General features: G+C 31.7%; 2 protein-coding genes across 3 annotated transcripts; one reads left to right on the top strand and one right to left on the bottom strand.

Annotated features, from left to right (window-relative positions):
- The first annotated feature begins 5,050 nt into the window (after positions 1–5,050).
- On the top strand, positions 5,051–6,712 carry LOC118042464 (caffeic acid 3-O-methyltransferase 1). Its single transcript, XM_073409837.1, has 4 exons — positions 5,051–5,543; positions 5,676–5,987; positions 6,131–6,194; positions 6,275–6,712. The coding sequence occupies exons 1-4, from the start codon at positions 5,137–5,139 to the stop codon at positions 6,608–6,610; spliced, it is 1,119 nt and encodes a 372-aa protein (XP_073265938.1). The 5' UTR covers positions 5,051–5,136; the 3' UTR covers positions 6,611–6,712.
- A 2,913-nt stretch (positions 6,713–9,625) lies between these two features.
- Positions 9,626–13,110, bottom strand: LOC118042462 (metal tolerance protein A2). 2 transcript variants are annotated; one of them, XM_035050145.2, is made up of 3 exons: positions 12,950–13,110; positions 10,816–12,209; positions 9,626–10,056 (listed from the first exon to the last, which is right to left on the bottom strand). In XM_035050145.2, exon 2 carries the CDS (start codon positions 12,197–12,199, stop codon positions 10,829–10,831), a length of 1,371 nt encoding a protein of 456 aa, XP_034906036.1. In that variant the 5' UTR covers positions 12,200–12,209; positions 12,950–13,110; the 3' UTR covers positions 9,626–10,056; positions 10,816–10,828. The 2 variants fall into 2 exon arrangements, with proteins under 2 accessions (XP_034906036.1, XP_073262237.1); XM_073406136.1 differs by having other exon boundaries at positions 10,816–12,199; positions 12,950–13,101.
- Between the last annotated feature and the right edge of the window lie 3,873 nt (positions 13,111–16,983).

The following is a 16,983-nucleotide window of genomic DNA, read 5'->3' as shown; positions in this document are numbered from 1 at the left end:
TTTTCCTTTACTACATCTAGAGCCTATCATTTCATAACCCACTTATGGTTTTTTTTTTATGATTATTATCCATTATTCTTCACTGAATACACCCATCTTACAACCTTGTCCCAAATTTAGGGAGGTTACTATTGACACTAATAATTCCTATTAGTGTCATTGGTCACCCTTACCCAAACTGACTAATCAAATTCTTAATAATGATGGCACCAACTTATCGGTTGGTGCCATTAATTATTTCCAACCTCAAATAGCAATCAATTATTTTCCGCCTCACTTTGGATATTTTTTCTGGTAATGTTGATGCTAAAGTCTCTGGACATAATTAGCTTCCTTGGGAAGCTAATCAAATTATCCTAGGTTTGATGATACCAACATTGACTGTTGATATCATTAAATATTATTAACCCGAATAGTCAATTAAGTTCAACATTCATTATATTTTCATTAAAACCATGTCAATGTTAGCAAATCTTGCTAACAACATTAGCCACTCATATTCAGGGTCGACTAATCAAGTTTAGAGATGATTGTTTTGGATAGTTCATTATTCGAAATCAAAGTCCATAAGTCCACAACAAAATCAGATTTCAAACCACATCCATTTCATCATATCTTTCCTTTTTTTTAACTTTATCCGCAAGTGTTAAATTTCAAAATAAAATAGAATACTAATTTCACTATTAACTAAGGAGGTTATAGGTGTGAAACACCTACCTATCATCGAAGCTCGGTTTGCGTTCCCTTGATGTTGTTATACACCTCCCATGGTTCCTCCTGAATCCACAATTATACCACATTAGTTCATGTTCAATTTACATTTCGTAAATAGCAAGACAACAACAATAACAACATTTATTCTTCATGTTTTGTTATCTTAAATCATAACACATATTATCAAATTCAATTTCAAATGTGGTTTATTCCCTTTTGATGTCAAGGTACAATGTTACAAAATTCCTAGTGGGAAGGAAACCGCGTTCTACCTCTATCGCGGCTAAACTTTTTCATTTTATCAATTTCGCCGAATCTACCACTAGAGGTGGTAGCTCAACCTTTCCTCATACATTTATCTATAAAAATATATCAAAATAAATTATGAATGTTAATTTCTAATCAACCTAATGTTGAAGGAAAAATTTGAAAAATAAATAAATTAAAAAAAAGATAAAAAAAAAAACCCTAACCAATTTAATATGAGATAATATGTCAAACTCGCGATTAGTAAGCAAATAGAGAAAAAAATTATGAAGTCTAATTTCCAACTAACATAATACTGAATGATAAAATTAAAAACATTAAAAAAAAGATAAAAAAACAACTCAAATTAACTCGAGCTAATCTATTAAACCCGCAATCTCAAATATGAGACATAAAAGGCAAATAAAAAAAACTATGAAGCTCTATTTTCAATGAATTCAATGTTGAAGTTTAAAATTAAAAAAAAAAAAAAAAAACTAAATCCATTAAATTAAGATAACTTAAAAATATCTAAAATCCATTTATTTATATCACATTTTTCTTTCAACATCTATGATACCTTCAGTACTAACTCATTATGAACTTGCAACAGGTGAAGAACCATAGACCAATAACATAATATGCGTAGCAAGAGAGTTCTTCAATCTGCCAAAGGAAGAACAGATGAAATTATATTCTCCTGACCGAACCAGTCCCATATGGTCGGCGATTAGATTTAAGGACAATACTCAAAATGTCTTCGTCTTGAAGGAATACTTGGTATTTCAATGTCATCCGCCGGAAGAATATGTGGATCTATGGCCAACAAATCCTTCATCCTTTAGGTGATACTTAATGGATCGATTAAGTTATAAGCCAAAAAAAAAAAAGGATTTCGAGTTTTTTGATCTAGATGGACTAATTTAATTGTTTTTTTTTCTAGTATAGAAATCATTATTAAGTTATAGCCTTTCATTGTTTGCAGAGAGAGCTTGTAGCTCTGAGTACAGTGAAGCTGCTAGAAGGGCAGAAAAAAACACGACTTGAGGCCATATTTGAGGGCTTGGACATGGAAAGGGAGTCTATAGACCAAATATTGGACAAACATGGACATAGAGCCCGTTTGGCTACGAGGTAGAGGTTGCGTTTCTGAAGAAACACAATGACTGAGTGTTTGGTTAAATAAAAACAGCTATTTACTGTGCATGGGTCCCTCAATTTTTTGTGTTCTGGCCGCAGGAAAATTAAAAGCAGCAAATGGCTGCTTTTTGCATGGCAGCTCCACTGTTCAGTGAACAGTGGAGCACGCCTGCAGTTTTTTTTTTTTTTTTTTGAAACAGTGGAGGCATGCACTGTTCGTTGAACAGTTAGTTTTTTTTTTTTTTTTAACCAATGTAGTTAATTGATTTCACTCGTGCTATTTCATGTGAACAACAATTTTTTTTTTGTTTTTTTTTTAAAAATTAGTTTAAGGTGAATTAAATTTACTCTTAGTGTAATCTTAATTTTATTCTTGATAATATTTTATCTAATTTTGTAGTTTTTGTCGGATGAATTTTGTACGTAATGGAATTGTAGATAATTTTTTGTTAAAGTAATTTTTTTAAGTATGATTTATTTCATTATGTAATAACAATAGTTAAATTCATAAAATTTAAATTAAAAATCATCAATATTAATATATATTTTTTTAAAATTATTTTATAACCTCAATTTCAAAAGCATTCTTAACCAAACACATTAAAACTACTTTTTCTTCAACCTCAATTTTAACTACAGTTTTAACCAAACATCTATTTTTTCAAACCAACCTCAACTAAAAGTACTTTTTACAAAACAACTTTTTTCAAACCACAACCACAACAGCTACCGCAATACCAAACACACTCATAATGTGTCTAAGAACTACTATCCACCTTGTGAAAAGTCAAATCTTGGGCATACTTTTGGAATGCGTGGTCATACTGATACCACTTTAGTCACAATTCACCGCCGGCAGATGATCAGGTGCCTGGGCTTGAAATTCTACAAGGTGGTGAGTGGATGCCTGTCAAGCCTGTTCCAAATATCTTGTTTGTCCAAGTTGGTGACTTATTACAAGTCATGTACTCTCTTTATATTTACTTGCTATAAGAATTATCTTTTAAGCCAAGAAAAATCAAATTTTAGGGTGCTAGAAAAGTAAGTATATGGAACATTAATCTTATACATCCCCATAATAAATCGAAGTTGAGGTAAAAGCTTTTCGTATATGATACATTTGACATTGTGGCCAGCTATAAAGTTTCTAGTAAAAACAACAAATATCTCATATTTTGTTTTTAGAAAAGTAAAATGTTTGGTTTAAGGTATCGCCACTTAATATTATAGTTACTAAAAACCCTAACTGGTCAATAAAGATTCTATGGTACGAGATTGATTACCAAGAACGAAGATATTTTCACTCCTTAAGCATTTTATGCAAGAGCGAAGAAATTGTTAAGGATTCGTTATATTATGTTTATGATGGTCTTCCTATAATATTCCTGACTCTGGTACTAATGAATATTCAACTACAAATACTTCCAACTCTAGTGTTGGTAAATATTATGTAAAAAAAATATGGTATTCCCGACATTAGCTTTAGTAAATATTGAGGTTAAGAATATTTTTCAATTCTAGTGTTTCAATTCATAATTCTAGCAATAGTGAACATCGAGGGTATTCATAATTTTGACATTAGTAAATACAAGTATTCATGATTCTAGTATTAGTGGATAAGTAAGTAAAATTTTAAATTGAAAGGAAAATATATTTTTTTGTATTTTTAAACTAGGAAGCCTTCCTTTTTTTTATTTTTTAGAAAAAAGAAGAAAAGGGAAAAGTCAGGTATATATTTTATACCAGATTCTCCTTTCATAGTATAAATCTATAACCCAATACTAAATAAAGTCATCAAAAAAACATGTGTGGGGCCCACAAATAAATTCAAAAGGGTCCTTGAATTTTTTCAGAATTTTCTGATATCTTAAAAGGCCTATTTGCTAGATATCAAAATAATAAATTGTAAAAAAACAAGGGAAAAAAGTATAAAGATATGTTTGGCAAACACACTATTAGTCCAAAAATTGAGCTTAGTGCTTGGAACGATGTCATTTTAGACTAGGATTGTTATTTTTTATTTTGCCCCTTGAAGCTCTGATGTTTTGCAATCAAGTCCTTACTTTTGAGAATCTTCTCTCTCTTTTTTTAATTTCACCCCTAGATCAATGCAATTGGATCCCTAGATTTTTGTGTCATTTACAAAATAGTTCTTGGTTTCAAATTTAATCAATTGAATCCTTAATTGACTCCTTAAACTTTTAATTATTTCAAAATTACCTTTGGCAAAAACAATTAACGCCCCTATAATATCAACGCCTATTCACTTCAGTCCTTTTAATTCTTTCAAAAGGACAAAAACAATTAACGCCCCTATAATATCAGTGCCTATTCACTTCAGTCCTATAATATCAGCGCCTAGATTTTTGTGTCATTTACAAAATAGTTCTTGGTTTCAAATTTAATCAATTGAATCTTTAATTGACTCCTTAAACTTTTAATTCTTTTAAAATTACCTTTGGCAAAAACAATTAATGCCCCTATAATATCAACGTCTATTCACTTCAGTCCTTGAAATTTAATTTCTTGCAATTTTGACCCAAATTAACCTTAAACTTTTATATTTCTTCAATTAAATCTCTGACTTCTTTCTATGCCATATTTCTGCAACATACTCCCAATAAAGTATTCAAATTGTGGAATTCAAATGAGGAGGGAGGAGATGAGAAGACCAAATTGTGGAAGCAAGTTGAATATCTAGAATTCAAATGTTTGCTTGGTACGTTGATTGAACAAGAATACATGGAAATTAAGGAATCGAAATAGGAGGATTAACAAATCATGTTGCCGGCCCGAATAAAATAATCCATGTTGCCGGCCCAAATAAAATATTCCAAGTTGCCGGTCAAGCCACCCCGAATAACATATCCGGCAACGCCACCTAATTTTGGACTTTGGTAGAGCAGGAGATAAGTCAAAAGGTCTAATCTTTATCATCTTGTTAGCTGAAAAATAAGAGGAGTTAGCAAATTGTCCGTAAACTAGTGTTTTGTCCTCTCAGTCAAAATCAGAACCAGAACTTCCATAGATAAACAAATGGCAACCTCAAGCAATGAAGAAGAAGACTATCATCTCCAGTATGCCTTGCAACTTGCAAGTGCATCAACTCTGCCTATGGTTTTCAAAGCAGTAATTGAGCTAGGAGTTCTGGAGATCATAGAAAAAGCTGGCCCTGGTGCCTTGCTCTCAGCTTCACAGATTGCCTCTCAACTTCCCACTCAGAACAACCCTGATGCCCCTATTGTACTAGACCGTATCCTGTGCCTTCTTGCTAGCCATTCTATTCTGACTTGTTCTCTAGCCACCGAGAATCAAGATAGTGATCAAGTTCAGAGGTTATATGGATTGGCACCAGTAGCCAAATACTTTATCAAGAAGGAAGATGGAGGGTCCTTGAGTCCCTATTTTCTTGTTATTCAAGATAAAGTCACAGTGGATCTCTGGTAATATTGTATCATCTCCAAAACTATCTTCTTCTTCTTCTTCTTTTCATTCCTCATTCTTTTTATGAAGAGAAACATTAAAGGATGTCGTTTATAATATTTTGTAATATGTCGTATTGAAACTAACAACAGGTACCACTTAAAAGATGTTATTCTTCAAGGAGGGGCTCTATTTCAGAAAGCTTATGGGATGAGTTCTATGGAGTATGTGAAAAAGGATCCAAGATTTGGTGAAGTATTCAGTGGCTTTGTTAAAGGTTTCAACCCTTTATTTATGAAGAGGATTTTGGACATATATGATGGCTTTGAAGGTCTAACATCCTTGGTGGATGTTGGTGGTGGCAATGGTTCTGTCCTTAATATGATCATCTCAAAGTATCCTGCTATTAAGGGCATCAACTTTGATTTGGCTCCAGTTATAGAAAACTCACCATCCTATCCAGGAACTGATTTTGTTCTGATCTTATAATTGATTTTCTTTGCCTTGTTCTTTACTGAGAATGTTGAGCTTTCTGACTAGTTACAGAAACAGATGAACTGAGCTGTGTTAGAAACTGTTAAATCTTTTGTTATATTTCTATTGCAGGTATTGAGCATGTTGCAGGAGATGTATTCTTAACCATTCCTAAAGGAGAAGCCATTTTCATGAAGGTGAGGTTTGATAACACTCTGTTAAAATTAAGCTTCAGAGTATTGTTCTGACAATCACAAAACATTTTTGAACGAAACAGTGGGTATCCCATTTCTGGAACGATGAGAACTTCTTGAAAGTGCTAAAGAATTGCTATGAAGCTTTACCGGACACCGGAAAGTTGATAGTAGTGGAAATGGTGATTCCTGAAATCCCCGGTACCAGTGGTGCAGATAGAAGCTTGCTGCAGAATTATTTATTCGTGACAAACATGAATCCCAAGAGAAATGAAAGGACGGAAAAAGAATTTGAACGTTTGGCCAAAGGAGCAGGGTTTTCTCATCTTCGAGTTGCCTGTTCCGCCTGTTCTTTCTCAGTTGTTGAGTTCATTAAAAAGAAGGCAACTGCTAGTACTGCTGCTACAGCAGCGAAGTGAATTGATAAAGTTGTTACAGTTGAGTAGCCGATATATATGACGTGTATCAATAAGCCCAGTCGCTGACAGTCCTTTTCATTTTATAATTTTTTATTGTATTTATGTTTTGGGATGTCGTAGTTTTTTTATTCGAGAAACAAAGATATTGTTAATACTTAATAAAATAAAATAAAACACATATAAATAAATAAACTAAAAAATATATTATTAATTTTAATTAAATACTAAAACAAAAGGTTAATTTTCTTAGTAAAAGCAAAAGATAATTGCGCATGCAAATATTTAACTATGATTGTTCTTTTTATTTTATAAATTTTTATTTATTTTATCTTAGAGGTTAATCATGATTGTTAAGAACAAACAAATTTTATTTTAAAAAATATATGTAAATATAATTTATTTATTTAAATTATGAAAGGAAAAAATTCAAAGATATATTACAGTAATTTCTTTGAAGTATTATAAAATTAAAAAAAATAAATATTAATTGTTATTTTAAAAAAAAGGTGAACTAAATGATATAAAAAAAATAAAAGAGAGTATTAATTAATATATATTATATATATATATATATATATATATATATATATATAAAGGCCAGATGTTATGGAGCTTGGTTAGGCTAAAACCCAAAAGATTAGGCATGCCTAGATATAGAAGCCTTGGGCCATGAGCTTGGCTATTTTTTTTAAAGAGCAGACAATGAATCATTTATTTTATTAGTTAAATGAAAATTAATCCATTTATTTTGTGGTTGACGACTTATAGTCCTTTACAACATTTTATTTATTTATTGTGAAAACACCATTAAAATCTTAACTAACTCATTCACAATCCAAGAATAGCCTCTAATCTCTTAAAATTATGAAATGAAACGAATCTATAAAAAAACAATTCTATGAAATTATGCAACTGAGGGGTTTCAATAAGAAAAGAAAAAAGAAAAAGGCTTGCCTAGCTGGAAAAGAAGAGTTGCTAGTTGTGTTCTTGGTGGTGTTGGGAAGTCCAGCGTGTGGTTGTTAGCGGCAATGACGGTGAATGCATGACAGATAAAGAGAGGAAAGGTTGGCTAGTGAAAAACTAGGGGGAATGATTGTTTTTTTGCTAAATTTGAACCCAAATTTCTTCCTTTTCAATGCCTAGAATCCAGCTTTATTTATAGGGAGTGAAAGAGGGACAAATCTTGGCCCTTAATTCAAGTGGAAAGAACCTCAATTGTTGGATCAAAGGTGTTATCATGGTTTGTCCAAATGGGCTGCTAAAGGCTAGTTGAGTTGGCCACTTTGAAGCGGTGTCACGACGGCTATAGAGACAATTAGCCAGCAAGATTTATGTTGGGTGTAGTACAATATCAGACCATTATAGCAAAGTATGGTTTGTCCTGTTTAGTTACAGATAAAGCATTAAATGCTCTGAAAAGATAGCTACTCAATAAACTTTTTTTGGCAAAAAGGTGGAAGAAGATGAACAGTAACCATACGCCTTGTCATCTGTTTTTTTTTTTAATAGTCAAAACGACGCAATTTTGGTTTTAAGATTTTAATTTCGGTATTTGGTCAAAGTTCAATTTAGTCCCTAGGCTTTTGATTTCTTTTAATTACATCCCTAATAAAACTAAAACTTTTAATTCCATGCAATTTTATCCTTGCCGAACTACAACATCAACCCTGTATTTTATCACCTTTTTCAGTTTGATCCTTGATTTTGGGTTTATGTTATAAAAAAAATTGACCTACAATTGATCATTAAACTTTCAAAATTATTTAATTTCACCCCTATTTTAAAAAAGATCCTTGGCTATGAATTTTTTTAATTTAACCCTTAATCAACCCTAAACTTTTATTTTCTTATAGTTATACCTTTACTTTCAATCAATTGACTTTGTAAAAATTAAGTTTGGTCATTCTAAAATTATAATTTTCTCAATTAATTCTAAATTGGGCTCTCAAACTTAATTTTCACTAATTAAGTCCCTAATAAAATTAATTTAGCCTATTTAAAATATAATTAAGTTCCTGCACTTAGTTAAATCCTGTAATTTGACCCGAATTAATTCTTAAACATAATAATTAAACTTTTAATTTGGCCCATGATTAAATCAAATTGATCTATTAAAAATTTAATTATATCCCTGGACTTAATTTTTATGCAAATCCATCTAAAAATCATGTAATTTAACCTTGAATTTGTATTATTTTTCTAGTTTTGGATATGATAGAATATGATTAGGCTTTTAATTTTATCTAAAACTCCAACTTAATTATTCTATGAATATCTGGAACCTTCCTCGACTAGTTTTTTGCTTACCTGTTAGGGGGCCCAGGGAGTAACATGAGTTGATGTGTCGGTCTTTTTATTATTATTGTTTTTTTTATATATAGAATAATTTATGACAGCAAGCATGAATGGACAGCTAAATGAGAGGACACGGGATGAACTTGAAAACTTAGTTAAAGAAGCAGGATTTTCTCAGTTTCGAGTTGCTTGTTGTGCTTGTATTTTTTCTGTAGTGGAGTCCATAAAAAATAGTTGAATCGCTCTTATGGTTGCATTTCAGCAGCTGGTGTCTCCTACTTGGCAATTCTAAAAGGTGTGTACGTATAGGTCTGCGATCTCGATGCGGCAGTAGCTCTGCATGACATAGGTCTCAAGTTTTGAGCTGTATTGAAGGTATAATTAATCATCAATAATGCTGAAATGTTGAGCATAATGAAAAATTGGCAATTGTGTATCTGCAAATACTACAATTCTATAGCAAGATAATATTTTTCATTCCATTTGACTAAGAACAGGAGCTTGCAGACGGAATGCTAACGATGTCTCTTGAACCTGTAGCTGCTTTTTTCCAGCAAAAGTGCAGTATTGAATTAAGAAATTTGAGCTTCCATTAAGTTTACTGAATATTGAACGCTGATAGAGGTACAGAAAATCTCCAGTCAACCAGCTGGCCTAATTTCTTCATTTTGTTAGATAGATAAGCAAGCCAGAGGAATGATACGATTCTTGAGTGCATACTGAGGAAAAAAGAAAATTTTCTAGTAAAAGACATAAACTCCAATGAAATTGAACTCCCAATAAAATCCAGCAATCATCTACACCTTATTTTTGCATAGTATTCTCCAGTCTGAACCTGGACTGAATAAACTCCCAAGAAAATTAAAAAAAAAAATGGCAGCCTCTACCAATGAAGATGATTGTCATCTCCAGCATGCCTTGTAACATTCAAGCACACCGTGCCGCCTTTGGTTTTGAAAGCAGCAATGGAGATAGGTATGCTTGAAATCATAGACAAGCTGGTCCTGCCCTCAGCTTCACAAATTGCCTCCCACTCAAAACAATTTCTGTGCTAGACCGTCTCCTTTTGCCTTCTTGCTAGCCATTCCATTCAAACTCACTCTCCAGCCACCAAGAATCAAGATGGTAAAGTTTAGAGAATACATGGGTACCTGTAACCAAATACTTCATCAGAAACCAAGATGGTGGATCATTTAGTCCCCATTTATTTGTGATGCAGGACAAGGTGATAACGGATATCTGATAAGAAATCTTCAGTACAGTTGAACCTTTAAATTTTCTGGAGTTGTTATTACTAATAGCTACTGTTAATAATGTTTTGTGCTCCCTTCAACAATAAAATAAGTAAATAACAACAGGTATCACTTGAAAGATGGGGGGGGGGGGGTCAAACCTGTGGGCTACATGAAAAAGGATAGCAGATTTGGTGAACTATTCAGTGTCATCACGAGAGCTTTCAGCCCTAGATTATGGAGAGAATTCTGGACACATGTAATGGTTTTGAAGGTCTAGAAAACATGGTGTCAACTAGAATGATGAGCACTTCTTAAAACTGCTATAGAATTGTTAGGAAGCTTTGCAAGAAAATGGAAGAATGATTGTACAGGGTTTTCTCATATTCGAGCTGCTTCTTGTGCTTGCATTGAGTTGATTAAAATATGTGATTGCTTTGTGATTAACATCAGCTTAATGATGTAGTAGCTGAAGCCCCCTAAACTATGCAAGTCACCACAAACACATTCTATAAGATGAGAACGGCTTTCTACGAGGGATTATCAGACAGGAATTTGTAAGCAAGTTAGGCCAAGTCATGAGCCAGCCAAAGTTCATAAAACCAGTTATTAATCAATGACAAAGAATTATAAAGTTCAAAGCTGAAGCTAAGCCACTCCAATACAACTTGCACTTACCCAGTCTGACGGTTTACTGGCGCTCTATCTGAATGGTCACATGAGTGATATTGTGTTCTCTCCTAATGTAATCTATAACCTTGTCCAGCACCATGTCAGCATCAGCATCAGGCTTGATCATAACATGGCAAGCCAACAGAAACTTTCCTACAGTTATTGCCCAAATGTGCAGTTCATGAATGGCAACCACCTCATCCATCTCGCAGAGACCCTTCTCAAGCCTAGTTGCATCAATCTCCCTCGGTGTACTTTCCATTAGAACCTCTAGAATATTCCGTATCATACCGATTGTTGTGCCCAGAACGATTATCGAAAACACGAGGGTGCATATCAGATCAATAATCTTCCACTCTGGCTTATACCATATAATTGCCCCACCAATCATCACCCCAACACTCTGAATTGAGTCTCCCAATACATGAAGATAGGCCCCCTGAACATTGATATTTCTCTGCTTCTTTTGTTTACTCCCTCCTTTTGTTTTATTGTCAACTTCTGTGTGAGTACTAAGCAGAGGCTCAGCAAGATCTGCTTCGTGTGTATGATGATGTTCATCTTTGTTTTCAGAGCTCCCTTCATGATGGTGGTGATTATGATGAGTGGCTCCACTCAACATGTGGTTATGTGTATGATCATGATCCTCATGGCTATGACCATGATCCTCATGGCTATGACCATGATCCTCATGGCTATGGCCATTATCACCCTCATGGCTATGGCCATCATCACTGTGGTCATGATTGTGCTGCTCACCATGCTCATGACCATGACCATGACCATGGTCGTGACCATGCCCGTGACCATGGTCGTGACCATGACCATGCCCGTGACCATGGTCGTGACCCAACAAGAGTGCCATGCCAATATTAACCAATAAGCCAACAGCAGCAACAGCAAACATGAGTGCACCTTTAACTTCACCTGTATCATGAATAAGTCTAACAATAGCTTCATATACAAGGATACCTGCAAGAAGCCAAATCATCTGGATGGAAATAAGAGCACCAAGTATCTCAATCCTAAAATATCCATAAGTCCGACGTGGAGTTGCCTCCCATCCGGATGCCCAGATTGAAAACAAGGAGATTGCAAATGCTGCAACATCTGATAAAAGATGAGCTGCATCGGTCAAAATTGCAAGACTATTGGCTTTTATGCCTCCAGCAATTTCAACACCCATGAAGACAAGACAGAGCCCAACTGCCCACCCAAGTTTCTTCATGGATGCCCCTCGTTCCTTTGCATCTTTAGAACTGGTTTGAGCATCTGAAAATCCACACGAAACTCCTCCACAAATCCTACTCCCACCCAGGCTATTCTCCGCAGCTGGAACATCTACATGTACTTCAATTACACGTCCATGCTCTGAATTTCGCACGTCCATCTGAATTCAACTGACAGCAATAACAAAACTTAAATGAATATTGATCTAGAAATGCATTCAAGCACAAACATATCTCTAGCAATTATAGGTTCCTGCATCTAATATTTTTTTGGTGGCTCTATTCCATTAAGGAATACTTTCAGAGACACACAGGGCTTATAAGATGCTAACAAGACATTCTATATTAACTTGCAATAAGCATCGGGATTAGGAACTAATCGGTAACATAAAAAAAAAAAAATTTGAATCATTAACAAAGGGCAAACTAACTATAATAAATATTCAACTTAACAAGTCTTATCCTTAACACAGAATACATTCTTCAATCACTACAGACATTAAAAACATAATCATTGATCACCCAAAACTCCATAAAAAAAATCAGCCCTTGAAAATCCAAGATAACAAACCAAATCCAACATAAAACATACATGCTTAGAACTTCAAGATCATCTCATCCCAAACCCAAAACCAACTAAAAAAACTTTTTGTTCAACGAAAACAAGACCTCAAAAACCCAAAATCCAATTCAGAACAACGAACACAAAACAAGCCTAAAAATGGAATGAGCAGAAAAAATGCACGAGACCCATTGACGAAAAGTACACCAAAAGTAATAAAGTAATAAACTTTCATCCAGAAGATATATTCTCTGTTAAAGATCCAGAAGAAAATCCAAGAAAAAACATTAGATTCCATATCCATAACTAATACCAGTCAATAAACAATAAAGAAAGACAAAGAAAGTACCTTTCGGTATGCTTAAATTCTGAAGGTTTTCGTTTTGGCGACGATATGTTGTCTCAGCTTCTTATGATTGCTCTATCTCTTACGGATGGAGAGAGAATGACACCACAAAAAGTATTTTTTTTTTTTTATTTCTTTTTTTAATGTCTGTGTTTGGGTTGTGCAATGATTTTTAGTATTTTATAGATAGGAAAAGACCACATCGTCCCTATATATGACTAATTTATCCTTTTTAATTGTGTATTATTCTTTTGGATCCATGAACATGCTGATTCATAAATGATGGATTTTTGTTTTGTTTTGTTTGTTAGTTATTAATTTCCAATTAAGGATTGTTCCCTTTTACTTCCTACCCCCTTTCTTCCTCACAATTACACAAACTTTTGAATTTGGTTTTGGTGTAATTGTTTGGTATTGCACCATGTCTAAGTTTTTTTTAAATAATTTTAAAAATATATTGGTATATTGGTATGATATATTTAAAGAAATATTCGTTTTAAGACTTAAATATTTGATTAAAAAAATGTCAAAGTAAAAGAAAAAATTAATCATATATACTTTACAAATCAATGGTGTCGGCGTACGGGGCTCTTCAGCTTGCCTGTATTTCAGCCGTCCCACTCTGTCCAGCAACTTTTCTATTTCTTTGGAAAAACGTATTGTGGCGACCACCACAATGGTGCTTTAAGACAAAGTTCCATGATGCATAGCAGCGGTTGGTCATGGGATCACATCATTTATAACCCTTTTTCTTTTTACTAGAATAAGCCAAGAACATGCATTTTGCTTTCTCATCATCAACCTCCTACTGTCACCTCGCGCAACTGATAACAATGGAGGCTGGGATAAAACTTATTTGATTTTTTTTTATTAAAATAACATTAATTTAATGTTGTTTTAAAAAAATATTTGAATGATAATGTATTAGATTCATCCGAATTTACTTGTTTAATTCATAATATAGATCATAGCCGTGCCAAGTTAATAATTTTATATATATAAACGATTAAAAAAATAGACATTTGTAGCAAACACAATGAATAAAATTATCGAGGAGAAATATATTTTTTCACCGAAATTTTTCGAACCACTCGAGAGGTAATTGAAAATAAAGCTTGGGTTTTATGAACCCATAAAACTATTTTTCAATCTATTTTCACATAAAAATATTAACAAATACTCTTATAGCCTTAATAAATCAATCCATCAACTTAAAAAATCTTAAAATAAATCCAAAAATTCAAAATCAAACAACATTTACTAACAATCAGCTCTCTCTCTTCTTCCTTATTTCTTGAGGAATCTCTCTTTCTTTCCCATTCCTAAACTAAGACTGCAAATCAAAAAAAAACAATTTTATACCAAAAAAAAATTACAAAAACAAAAGACATCAAATGAAAATTAAGACAATTCTAAAGGGGAAAAAAAACTCCAAAAGGCGTGTTTAGAATAGAGCAAAAAAACTTTTAATTTTAACCATAATGTTAAATTGGAATGCTGTATTTCAATTTTTTTAAGCAATATAACCAATATTTTAATACAAAATTAAACATTAACTAACTATCTAGATGTTTTTGGACACTTCAAGAACCTCATAGCAAGTTAATAAAAATAATTTCAAAATAATTTTTTAATCTCAAATCTGAAATAATATAGCGTAAAAGATAAAATTGAAAAACAAATTGGTAGTTAAATTGAAAATAACTTATATAACTAAAACAATAAATTAGGTTTATGTTAAAAGTTGTTTGTGTGCTGAAAATAAAAAGATATTATTTTGGTTTTTCCATCCTCGTTTTATATACTATAAAAGATGCTAAAAAAATGTTAAAATATCTTTTTTCTTCCAAAAATATTATTTCTACATATTTTTTTTTTAAAAAATCAAAACCAACAAAGTGAGGTCAACAAGAAAATAAACCAATTAAATGTAAGTCGTGTGAAAATAAAAATAACTTCAAACTCATTGAAGAAAAAATAAAGCATTTATTTCTCTCTTTTCAATATAATTGACTTTTAAAATATTTTTTATTCATTAGAGTATACATAATAAAAAAATATTTATATTTATATTTATATTATTCAAAATACTATTTTATCAATTTAGTTTTTTAAAATAATATATATATATATATATATATATATATATATATATATATATATATATATCCTTGAAGATGCTCCAAGAGCCAATAAAAAAATAGTTAAACTACCCAAGCTACTTAGTTGTGAGATCTATTTATTTTTCTAAATGATAATTATGATATGAAAAAATGCACAAATTTCACCAAATATATATATTAAACCAAAATATAATTTGATATGATACTAAATTAAATCATTTGAACTAAATATTTTTCATCAATGATTGTTGATGAATAATAAAAAAGCGTTTGCAAACGTGGTTGTGTCTATGTTTTCAAAAAAAATTAATTTTTTTTGTTGCTAAAAATTAATTTATTTTATATGTTTTAGATCATTTTAATGCGTCGATCTCAAAAATAAATTTTAAAAAATAAATTTTTTTTATCATTTTAATATATTTCAGTATAAAAAAACATTTTAAAAAGAACCGCAACTACATTTCTAAATAAAAATTGTATTTTTAAAGTGTTTTGGTGGTCCAGAAAATTTGAACCACGAAACAAGACTAACAAATTTCATTTCAGCCGACAGTCAAAACATAATTAATTGAAAACAAACAAACTTTGTCAAGGAGAAAGAAAAAACCATCTATTATTTGGTTAGGTTTCCTCTTGGTATATAGTGTTTTATTATTATTATTATTATTATTGTTACTTCAAAATTATTTTAAAACTTATGAAAAAAATTAAATATTATTTAAAATAAATAAAAAAAATTACTTTAAAAAACAGGAAATGACAAGACCTTGAATTGAAAAACAGAAAATGACAGGACCTTGAATTGAGAAAGGTCTAGAATAAAACCTTATTTTACTTTTTACCGAAGTGACATTTTTTAGATTCTTTCTTTTTAAGTCAAGGTTTAGATTGACTAGCTTACCCGCAAATTAACCTACTATTCAACCCAGTAAGCAGGTCTTCGACACTTTAGAAGTTGTGTTTTTAAAAAACACAGAAGCAAATGTTTGGTTAACAAAAAAAATTGCTTACTGTGCATGGTCGCGTTAGATAAAAAGCATAAAAATACTGCTTTAGTGTATCATGCACCTTATGTGTGGCATTTCCAAGTGGCTGTAATATCATTTATACCTGATAATATTTTTTATCTACACTTAAAAAAATTATGAAAAATATAATGTAATGAAATTATAAATAGTTTAATTAATAAAAATATTTTTTATTTTATTTAATTAATTAATTTACAATATTTAAATTTATTATTAATAATATTTTTAAATTATTTTTAACCTCAATATTCAAAAAACATTCTTAACCAAACACATTAAATATTTTTTCTTCAAAATAACCAAACACGTATTCAATAACTAAAAGTACTTTTTATAAAAAAATTCAACTCCAAGTGGCTTTGAGAAATAAAAAATTAATTTTTTAAAATCACAAACCTGCATTTTCAAACACACTAAATCAAGTCTTATAAATATTATAAAGATCATTTTTTTTTTTTTTTTTTTGGTTCAAGGTTAATTAAATCTTAGTACATGAAAAACAAAATGAGAAACTTTTTTTCCCTGAAGTTATTTTAAAGTATCTAATAATTTCTCTATGGAAATCCTATTTTAGGGTGTTCATCAACTAGCATTTGACTTCATAAATCATAACATGGTGGACATAATCAAAAGCACACAAACATCCAGGAAAAGTCTGCTTCCTTTTCCAGTCTTCATCAATTCCTGGCTTTCTTCACTCCATTAAAACTTGCAACAAATCTTTTAGCAACAAATCTTTTAGCACATGGTTACCATCCATCAAACGGGGATGGTTGACCATGAAACAAACCTCATGTAACACAAAACGAGCATGCTAAAACCAATTCCAGCAGCATGAAACAGACCGATCATCACCTTCGAAATACGAACTTCGGACATGCTTAGA

The sequence above is a fragment of the Populus alba genome, chromosome 1 (assembly GCF_005239225.2).
Source record: "Populus alba chromosome 1, ASM523922v2, whole genome shotgun sequence".
Classification (NCBI taxonomy): domain Eukaryota; kingdom Viridiplantae; phylum Streptophyta; class Magnoliopsida; order Malpighiales; family Salicaceae; genus Populus; species Populus alba.
Note: the sequence above shows the minus strand (reverse complement) of the source record. Positions and strands in the feature narration are given on the sequence as shown.